The 10,736-nt window shown below is 48.9% G+C and overlaps 4 protein-coding genes across 4 annotated transcripts; 3 read left to right on the top strand and 1 right to left on the bottom strand.

Annotated features, from left to right (window-relative positions):
• Positions 1–779: 779 nt before the first annotated feature.
• Positions 780–1,178, top strand: VTN77DRAFT_7405 (uncharacterized protein; the record flags this gene model as incomplete). The annotated part of the gene is made up of 2 exons (XM_069423791.1): positions 780–1,089; positions 1,156–1,178. The coding sequence occupies 2 exons, from the start codon at positions 780–782 to the stop codon at positions 1,176–1,178; spliced, it is 333 nt and encodes a 110-aa protein (XP_069281211.1).
• Positions 1,179–3,863: 2,685 nt separating this feature from the next.
• On the top strand, positions 3,864–4,509 carry VTN77DRAFT_7406 (uncharacterized protein; the record flags this gene model as incomplete). Its single annotated transcript, XM_069423792.1, has 3 exons — positions 3,864–4,084; positions 4,150–4,369; positions 4,423–4,509. 3 exons carry the CDS (start codon positions 3,864–3,866, stop codon positions 4,507–4,509), a joined length of 528 nt encoding a protein of 175 aa, XP_069281212.1.
• Positions 4,510–7,611: 3,102 nt separating this feature from the next.
• Positions 7,612–8,361, bottom strand: VTN77DRAFT_7407 (uncharacterized protein; the record flags this gene model as incomplete). The annotated part of the gene is made up of 5 exons (XM_069423793.1): positions 7,612–7,752; positions 7,861–7,998; positions 8,115–8,148; positions 8,220–8,254; positions 8,338–8,361. 5 exons carry the CDS (start codon positions 8,359–8,361, stop codon positions 7,612–7,614), a joined length of 372 nt encoding a protein of 123 aa, XP_069281213.1.
• Positions 8,362–8,683: 322 nt separating this feature from the next.
• VTN77DRAFT_7408 (uncharacterized protein) lies at positions 8,684–10,131 on the top strand (the record flags this gene model as incomplete). Its single annotated transcript, XM_069423794.1, has 2 exons — positions 8,684–8,947; positions 9,019–10,131. The coding sequence occupies 2 exons, from the start codon at positions 8,684–8,686 to the stop codon at positions 10,129–10,131; spliced, it is 1,377 nt and encodes a 458-aa protein (XP_069281214.1).
• Between the last annotated feature and the right edge of the window lie 605 nt (positions 10,132–10,736).

Raw genomic sequence — 10,736 nt, forward strand, 5'->3', positions numbered from 1 at the left:
GGCGCTCAGTACGGAATATAGACTAGGCAATACAGAAGAGTCTCATTTCTTAAACGTGTCCTCCGCTTGACAGGGCACCAAATCCATCAGCGCTGCTTCTTTCTCCTTCTATCAAGTTCGCAGCGTGAAATCCAAACCGGTGATGGGGTTTCTGGTGGCAGCGGCGCTATCGCCGGGGAGTTAAGTGGAGCATAGCGTGCTGGTGCTATCGTAGGACCAGGCGCTGGGGGGGGGGGGTGTGGGCGTTGGGAGGGCTAGGTTGGCCCTCGTCCATTTGCAGCGCCTCCATGTACGAGCTATCTCATTTTTCTTGGAGACGCCAAACTCACCGCCTCTTCAATTCGTGACGATGGCTCGCCATGGAGCGTTTTGAATGAATCGGATAAGTCTACATTAGTCGGACATTTAGAGGCGGGCAGGACGAGACTGTCGAAACTCAAACCATGGGATTGTCTTAGATTGTGGATTCTCTCGGGTGGGTGGGTTTACTGAGGAAACCCAGGTTTTTGGAAAGATGATATCCTTGTGTGGAGGAAAACGTAACTCGATCGGAGGTTCAGCTCCGACTAAAATGGGCCCGTTTTTTCTCGTCGCGCAGAGATGGAACCCTGGATGTGGCCGTCGCGAGTCGTGCCCTTGTCCCTCCTCGAGAATGCTGAAATCTCCATGATTCAGGGTGTGAGTACTGAGCAGAGAAGGGTCTGCGAATCCAACTCCACGCCAAGGCAGATTCAAACGGGGCAGACCACTTTCTGTATGGGGCCTATATTACTGTGTCAATGCGTCTCCTCCTTCGGGGTGTCGTTGAGGGCATTCCCGCTGGAATGGTGCACCATCGCATAGCGCCCGCCTCGTTGACAATAATCCCAGCATGTTTAGATGCATGTAAGGTTGACCGTCAAGCTCATGCACGCAATCAGCGGGAAGGGGGGGAGTTCCATCGTGGCGTCCAGACTGTCGGGTCGCCTTCTCCAGAGCAGCATCCGAGTAAGGGCAAATCTTTGGAACGCTGGGAGGGACCAGGACCACAAACACGGCCCTCCGTTCGCCGTAACCCAGCACCATGGTTCAGTGTTGTCAGTCTCCGTGGTGAGTGACAGTTCCTCGGGCCGCTCGCGCAGACGGACTTTTTTTTTTCTTATGCCTCTATTCTAGTGTCAGCAACGGGGCGGCTTTAGCTGTGTTTAGGCCCCGGAGCAGCCCTTTCTCGCGTGCGGTGATTGATTCATTTGATTCTCTCTCATGAACGGCCTGGTGGGCCCAATCCACTGTCGGGCCCACGCTGGAGATTATTATTATCCGAGCAGCACGAAAAGCAGACACTGCTTGACGATTAACTAACTACGGCAGGCGCCAGAACCAGATGGGGAATTCAACGAGATAATAATAATATACTCCAAGTGGCGCAATAAGGGTGACTATGGATGACTCAGGGCCTTGACAACTTTCTTCTAGAGGTCAGCTGATCCCACAAGGCTGTTTCATGTTTCAGGCTCTGCTGCTCGCAATATTGGAGACTATGCCGTCATTCTGGGAGATACGATATATACGGTATCTCAATGACGGATTTGTCTGAAAAGACTTGCTTGGTTTATCAGATCTCTGCCCCTCTCTTGAAAACCTTCTCTTTCATCATGTCCGGGTGAAACCGCGGCCTCCCATGGCCTGTTTTCCACCCGAATTTTTCGGGTGTTGCTTCCCTCCAATGGCAGGTATTACAAGGTTAAAAGGCATCTCTCGGTGTACATGTGGCCTTCCTAAGGCGTTTCCCGGCAGCCAGGATGTAAGCCCGGATCCTTGTCTGGAGTGAAGGCAAATTTCTTGTCGTGACAGGCCACCGTGCACAGGAGTATATTCTCGTTTGAGCAAATAGTATCCATCTCCTCCCAGCCGAGGTTTCCACGAACTTGTTGTCTGCTTTACTGGCCTATCTCCTCATTCAGCCTTCCCGCCATCCGTGTTGTCTCTTCCTTCGGACCGGTTTCAGATTCGAGAATCATCTTTGCTCCGCTGGTTCTCACTGCATGATACTGTGTTTGTTGTCACTGATGGGTTCAAGCCGAGGAACGAACAACGTGGCCGGCGCCTCGACTTCCAGTGTATGTACTATACCTCCTAATGCTTCCAGCGCTGGTATGATGATTGGCCGACAAGTAGGCATGACTACAATCCCCTGTCTGAAGTATTACTTTTACTGATTTACGATAGTGGCGACCTAATTTCTGCAGTCTATGTTAAGAGCTAAAATGGGATGACAGGGGAGACCGTCCCAGCGGCTATAATTATTCGCTAGAACGGGCTTATTCAGCCTGCAAGAGGCTTCTTTAGACGGCCCTCATTTTTTTTTCTCTCCCCGTCAAAAAGAGGGGGGAAAGAAAGATATCCTCATCTTCTTCGAACTATGATTCATAGTGAGCATTTCTGACAGACCCTGGATCCCTTCTTCCGACACCGTCGGGTGAACTAGAACTAAAGACAACATGAGCTGAATGATGTGGCGATCTCTAGCGCCCATTCTGCTTAACAGGTATGATATAGGGTTTCGTTGCCTGATACGCAAGAAAATGATTCCCGGGTCAGCCCATATGTTGTCATTCGTTCCCAGGGGGCTGGCTGACTGTGGCGGCCCGGATCTATATCCATCCATGGAGCACTGTATCCTGATTTTCGGGTTTGTAGCCTCGGCTTACGCGGCACTCAATAAGCAATAAGCATCCTAGATATACGATCAAATGGATCCCGAATACGGAGGACGCTAATGACCATCAAAACGGGAGAACGAGTGAGGGTCAAGCGCGGTTTTAACTCATATCAGTCTCCACCCTGCGAAATGAGTAAGAATTTTTTTTTCACTTTCTCCTCTCTCCCCTTCTCTTTTTGATTCCTTCTCTTTTTGATTTCCCCTCTTGCACCCCTCTCGGCCTCCTCAGCTGTCGTTGAAACCACCTCCGCATCACAACTGAAGAACTAGTTCATACTATTAATAATACCTCCAGAATGTGCTTTCCGGTGGTAAATTGGGCATAACACAGAATCAGGGAGAGATCATAGCAAGCCTCCAGCCGTGCCCATGTCAGTTTTCTTATAGTAAGAATCTTTTTTCTGTCATAGATGCATCTCGGAGCTGCTACAGTTGAATACCTACCTGCCTGCCTTGCTAGGGCTTAGGATGTGCTCTGCTCTAGAGCAATGCGATGGAAATGACCAGGCAATCCCGTGTAACTAATTTCGACGACTTGCGGAAATACACCCCACTCATATCGTGATGTCCCCCCGATATTATTGTACTGTTTACCTGCAATAGTCTCAGCGATAAAGTAAGTCATACTATATATATCCACTTCATTCTCCGTGGATTTTCTATCAAGCGATAGATGGTGAAATGGTCATGTGGCTCCAGGAGAAATTCCCCGCTCGAGATCCGAAGTACCACAGTCTTGTTGAGTGGGGGAGGTCCCACCTGCAACGATGTTATCAACAACTGCCAAATCGATCATTCAGAGGAGATCTTCAATAGATATGCTATTATCCGACATGATTGTATGAGACGGTAGATTCAGCATCGACTCAACAAACTGCACCCAGCCAAATCCGTCAATTGAAAGGGGAAGACCGCCTGACGCCATTCTTGTTGGGGCATGCGACACGTCACGTGCATCCCGCCTCGTCGTCCCATTGGGTCCACCGTCGTCATCGTCGCCTTGACGCCCAGCCGCCTTGCTCTCCTCATTCGATAACTCTTCACATCACCATTCTTACAACGGGGGATTTTTATCGACCCATCGTTGGGAGGACACAAGGACAAGGGTTTCATCGACAGACAGAGAACCTATCTAGCACATCAACCCAAGAGCTTCGCAACCATGAAGCTCATTGCCCCAGTCACCGCTCTTCTCGTCCTCCTCGCTCCTCTCCCCATCTCTGCTCGGTCTCTGCCGTTCTTTGCCAGCGAACAGTCTCCGATCAAGGCTGTCGATAAGAACTTCCCCGTGGAGGGTGAAAATCCTCTGACCTACTGCTCCGACCCGTCGAATAACATCCTCGAGATCCTGTCGGTGGATCTCTCTCCCAATCCTCCTCAGCCGTACGTATCACCCCATCCGTCATCTGGATTCATTCTAGAATGTCGACTGACAACTCTGTTTCCAGTGGCCAAACCCTGACCATCAAAGCCAAGGGCATCTTCCACGAGCAAGTTGAGAGGGGCGCCAAGGTCCTCTTGCAAGTCAAGTATGGCCTGATCCGCTTGATCAACCAAGAGGCGGACCTCTGCGAGCAGCTGGAGAACAATGTCGACCTGCAATGTCCGTTGGAGAAGGGTGAGATGACGTTTACGAAGCAGGTTGACCTGCCCAAGGAAATTCCACCGGTAGGTTCCTTGTCACAAACCTTATGAGTGCATGCAGCTGATATATGTAACAGGGCAAATACTCCGTTCTGGCGGATGTCTACACCGAAGACAAGAGGAAAATCACTTGCCTCGAGGCCAACGACATCATCTTCCATTAGTTAGCGACTTGCTGTCATTTTCTCTGGATGAGGAAATTTTAACGGGCGCACTCGTCTGTGGTGATGATATATATTCCTTACGAATCCTCCGCCGTACTACTACTACTACTACTACTGTCAACCATGCCTCCTACCATGATCTTAATCGCTGTATGAGGTACACGCACGCATCTTCTCGTCCATCCATCCATCCATCAACATGCCTGTCTCCACGTTTTTGCACCATTCTTAGCCGAGTCGTTCGTACGTACGAGTTTGGGATTGGATATGGGGTTACGTTTTTTCCTTCTATGATGTCAGATTTCACGCAAGCAATCCAATTGACTGACGCCGTATGCCGGAATGCGAGTTTTTTTTTTTTACGTAAATCTGCATGCTTTTAGAACTGGCCCAATTTTTCCGTCTGTCTCGTGCTTCTGCTTCTGCTGCTGCAGCAGTTCCCCCTGTCGTCGTCGTTAGACATCTTGTTGATTGATGGATTTCGCTTCTTTCCAACCTTCCGTTAATTAATCTGGAACGCCGAGGATTCTATCAATAGTCTATTAATTGTCATGGATTGATTTTTTTTGGGGGGGGGGGGGGGTTGATTTTGCTGAAGTTGTATGTAATGTACATACCCCATATACAGAATGTGCACGAGAATTATACGATGCCTGCGCTTGACGTCCTTCTCTGATAGCTAGCCGTCAATGGATTGGATTAGGCACAGTGCCTGTGTAGGTTAGGTTAGGTAGGTAGTTCCGTAGGTAGGTAGGTAGTTCCGTAGGTAGGTAGATAGGTACGGAGTAGGTGTTATTATATAAAAACGGGAAGTAAGTACCTAGGTAAGGAGGTAATATAGCGTCATGGCGACAGAGGAGAAAATGACTTTATTGCCGGATTTTTTTTTTGAAAAAAAAAAAGAAAGAAAAATCGTTCTTAGACAGATTTCAGTAAATGGAATAATATAAACTGAATGAGTGAATGACTATGTACCTCTTGATTAATAATCCAATTAATTCTTCTTTTCTCCCAGTAAAAATCCAAATCCAATCCAATGACTGAATGATGAAATGAATGAATGAATGAATATTAATACCATATACGTGTGCTAGCATATAGGCGTTTTTTAGGGATAGATAGGATAGATAGGATAGACAAAACACCGCAGAATTCTAGGAACGCTACAGATGAGATATACGAAAAGAAGAAGAAGACGCCCTGTCATAATAATAAAAAAGCAGTCTCTCGATGTACATGTACTAGGTTCTGTACATATCGAAATTGGCCAGCGTCAGTATATACTCCGTTTTGGAGGCACCTAAGCCAATAGTCCTCTGTCAAATTTACCTAGGTAGGTAGGTAGGTAGGTAAGCCTCACGCCAACCCTTTCTAATAGCGTCGAAGATCCGTCCATCCTGAAAAAAAAAAAAAGAAAACTGAAGTTTGAATGGGCAATATTAGGTAATTATTGGAGAGAAATGGAAGAGTTCGACAGACATGATCATGTGAAATCCATCGATTTTCTCTCCTAAATTACCTAGGTAGGTAAACCTCCTGGCTGCCCACCTCTTCCCTTCCCTTCCCGTCTTCCAATTGTTGCGGAGATAACGCAGCAATTGTGCACAGCCCAGCCATCATCCTCGATTGCAGCAGGGAACGAAATGAATATCAAATAGATAGGTATATCCTGGAAGAGCACAACTGTAAATGCAGGAAGGAAGATATACTTTTTTCTTCCTTGCAGTGTTGCCATCCTCCATTAACGTGAGACCTAGAAAAGGAAAAGAAAAAGAAAGAAACAAAAGAGAGAAAAAAGGGTTCTGTAGATTTGACCCCTGACAGAATCCGCATATATAATATCCCGTTGGAAAGGAAGGTCAGAGAGGCTGCAACTTCGAGGCTGGTGCGAGGAGAAGAACCCAATTTTCACACCATATATGATATATTATGTATTTTCATGAGACAGACAAGCTTCATCCCTGCCGGCGCTCTGTAGTCCGTCTGTTTGATCCAATATATTGGGAATAAGGATTATGAATTTCATGACTGCCTTCCCACAAAATCAGCATACGTACTGTAAAGCTGGAGACACGAGAAGATTTCCAGCCACACCATGCCTCCTGGGGTTGTTCTGACGGGACCCTAGGTAGGTTTTTCCGGGTGGAGTGGAAAAGGCTGGTCGTCGATGGCAAGCTCCCCGCAACACGCGGAGTATTACAGTAGTATATATACCATTCTCTCCGCCGGCCTGGACTCCACTTCAAAAAGTAGACAGACAGCTGCGACGCTCCATTAGTCACGTCCGCAGGACACCAGACCCGGCCAGGAGGAGGGAGGGGTTCTTCTTCATGGAGCCGGGAGCGAGCCGGATGAGACAAAACAACGAGCACGAGCTCTCAAGATCTGGGTGCTGAAGGTTCAACAGGGAGAGAAGAGGAGAGGAGCATCCATCCTGGATCATTTCCTAAATACCAGATCAGATCCTATTCGCAGCGGACAAATCCCGGGCCAGGTCTGGCTTTCCTGCGCGATATCATGCTCTAACTCATACATGGAGACAACTTTTCCTTTGTCCGCGTAAATACGCGGATACCCCGGGAGGATGCTTCCTGATTGACCGACACCGGGGTCCTCGCTGTTGGTGGCGTAGGAATAGGCGCTCCAGGAATGATGCCTGCATATGCAGATGCCCGGGCGCCATCGTGGACGCGCTCAATCGAGACTGGATGACTGATTTGGAGCCGAAGAACAAATAAAGTGATGGAGTATCTAGAGGTGGGAGAAAACCAGAAGCCAACTGTAACCTACCAGGATATTTCACTCTATACCTAGCGACGGCTAGAAATGTAAAAGCAGCTGGACGAGAAGGGCTGCCATCGGTAAATCAGGAGACAAACCTATTTGATTTCTTCTTGCCCCTAGTACCTATTCTTTGGGTATATCACCTGCTAACTGTGTTTGTCCAAGTCGGAATATTTCAAATATCCGACAGCCTAGAAAAGTATAATAAGAAAGCCCATATTCTCTAAAAAAACGGAAGATAAAAAAGGTCCCCAAACCCGTGATGAATGCATGAAACCTGTAGAACACACACGACACACATTGTTGACCTGCTTAGTCTCACTCCCCAAACAGCCTCCGTACCCGTCGTAGGACGCTATCCTTCTCTGGGTCATATGGGTGGTCTTTGCTCGGGATTTCCAGCACAGCCGGAAAAGCTTCAGTAAATGAATCCACCGTAGGCCGAATGCGTTCGGCGATCTGCCAGAGATTTGATATCAGCCAGAATCCTCGCCTCGCATATGCACAACAACAAATATAACGAGAAAGAGAGCGCGAGACTGAATCGAAAGGAAAGAAGGCTCGTACATGCTGATTGATCAATAACACACCGATATCCTTTCTCTCTCGCGTGAAGTTGTGAAAAGCCTTCTCGATGGTCGAGGTCTCCGTCTTGGAGTCAACGACGAGGAAGTTGCGTTGCGAGTCTGGGGGGTCCGTTACGTGCTAGACAGAACATTAGCGATTGAATTTGATGACATAGAGTCGTTGGCACGGCGGAGCAGCTGAAGGAATTGAAGGAATTGAAGTGGTGCAATAGCCATAGGCGGGGGCACACTCACGCCAATCCCCGCAAGCAAGAGACCGGTCACAGAACTATAAAGACGAGGCAAGTCAGAATAAAAATGTCACACAGAATATTAGCCCATAGATGGAGGGTCCCTTACTCCTCATCACCGATCACGGCGAGGAATTGCCGGTCCTATCGAGTAGGTTCGTCAGTTATTGCGATGCTGCGGGGCGATGTAGACTGTAGATGTACACTACACTGTTCGGGGAACCTACTTTAAAGGTGGCCGGAGCGGCCATTGTGAGGAGGACAAAGACGAAGCTGAGGAAAAGAAATCAATTCTCAAAGCGCAAACCTCCTCCCTCAGCTGTCCTCCGCAACGAGTGCCTGTCTCTGAAGACAACGAGCGGAGTGACGCTTGGAGGCGGACCCATTAAGGAAGCTAAGCGTCATCGGACAATTTGCTTATATAAGCAGTCCTTGTTTACTTCCACACCTCCAACGAACTTCAACAACTTTCCCGCTTTTCAGTGGGCCTGACAAGCTTCGTCTCCCCCATGGCCGCTGGTAAGGAAGGAGATAATTGATTCTCAGGTCAGGCTTGGTGACGCGTTTTCCGCCATGCCCCGACTCGTGCGCCGCCAACCGCTCCTGGAGCGCATCAAGTCCTACCTGAATCCCTTGGATTTTCTGCTATGGGTGTCCGAAGAAATCGACTCGAGCGACTGGGACCAGCTCGAGAAGGACTGGGCGGTGCCCTTGGGCATCGGGCTCAATATCGTCTTTCTGATTGCGAGAGCGAACAGCGGACGGAGAATCAGCCGTGCGGAGGATGATGTTTTTGGGGACGACACCGGCGGAGGAGTGTCTTTGGTAAACTGGTTTGTATGTTGCGACATCGTCTAAATCACCCGGCAGAAACGATTGACTGACAGTATCTGTTTGTTAAATTATAGGCTTCATTTGTCGTCCACTTTCTCACTTTACTCTCGGCATTGAATGCCTTCTATACCTTCTGGCGGAAGCGCCGTTACCGCTTGTTCGAAGCCTCCATCGACAAGGCTCCCTCAACGCCTTCCGCCCAACGTGTGCAAGTCTCCTCGCCTCCGATGTCCTCTTCTCCGATACGATTTTTCTCCAATGTCCTATCAGGCGAAACAGCGGAATCACGGAGGCATCCAGATCCGAAACGCGATGTCTGGGAAATTGCTGTGTGGGATCCCTTCCCGCTGTCACTACGACTATTTTGTTCTTTCAGCCCCGGCCACATCCTTGTCTACTGGCTCTTCCTCCCGATCTCGCCCTCTGATCCTCGACCCAGTGTGACAGTAGTCACCACCATCGTTCTGGTGACTCTACTATCCGTTCAGATGTCATTTCTGTCCTCTTCGTTCTCGCGACAGGCCAAGGACTCTCTCATAGTGCATAAGGAGGTGATGCACGAATACGATACTAAATTCGTCCAACCTCGCACTCATCCGCTCATGCGGGATGTAGGGGTCCAATTCTCCGAAGAACACGCCCATCACCCCGGTTCTGACAGGAAGTACAACGAGGTGGAACTCTACACCCCTACGCATGTCATCAACCGTGGATTCAAGACCAGTCCAAATCCAAATTACATCGGCCATGTCGACCCTGATTCCGGATCAAAGCCGATCTGGTCCCCCATACGGCGGCAATCGTTTGCGCCCTCCCCAGCGCAGCAATCTGGGATTCAGACCCCTAGTCATCTGCGCGATGCCTCGCCCATTATCAAAGCTCCGGGATCCATGCGACAACCTCAGTTCAAGCCGCCCACGACTGGTTCAGGAGATGGCGGCAGTCTTGGCGTCTATTCGCACGCCAATTCTCCGTTAAGAAAGTCGACGTCGCTTAACTTTGAGTCCCGGAATCAAAATACGGGAGATTTAAACTTCCGCGACAGACTTACTAGTCCTGTCAAGCGACAGTCGAGTCCTTTGAAAAGGAGTAGTGTTCCAGGAGACGTGACTGCGGCAGTTGCACAGAGATGGAGCCAGTTGTCCGGTGACCTGCAGAACCAACGTCGTGACAGTGGACGATTTTAGCCAGAAATCTTCGTACCCTTGCAACCGAAAACCTACTGTAATTATGCTTGCCGAAATATCATTGGAGGCCCTCGCATTGTATATTATTACAACTATCCACCGTCTTTACCACCGCCACAGTGCATTGAACATCGAGGTTGACGTTGTCACTGTATAGATGTGGAGTTTGGGATTGATTTTGACCTCTGGAGGGAAGGGTTTGGTGGCCATACAGCTATTATTGAGTGGCTATGACAGACTGTCAGTTTCCTCGTTTCTGAACCATATGCCGTCTAAAATGCTTATTTCAAAGATTATCCATTCTGGAGCATGGCCGATGCGACATAACGATTCGTATACGGTATTTTCTCTTTGTTTGAGCCAGGGATGTATCAGAATCACTCTTGTTCTCCCCATCGGGGCAACCGCGATGCCTCGAGGGCCCCTTCCATTTCAGAGCAACAGTAATCTTATTTCTTGCTAGAACCAAAGTTTATCGTGTTTCTTACCCCTATTTTAATTCCTAAATTCTGGGTTATTGGAATTGCGAGGCTGGCATTCCACACGTCACTCTACGCGGGACCACATTCCTTGAGCCCAGCAACCCAACCAGCGTCCGCGTTGCA

This window comes from Rasamsonia byssochlamydoides, assembly GCF_041956645.1.
Source record: "Rasamsonia byssochlamydoides strain NRRL 3658 unplaced genomic scaffold VTN77scaffold_6, whole genome shotgun sequence".
In the NCBI taxonomy this organism is placed as follows: Eukaryota; Fungi; Ascomycota; class Eurotiomycetes; order Eurotiales; family Trichocomaceae; genus Rasamsonia; species Rasamsonia byssochlamydoides.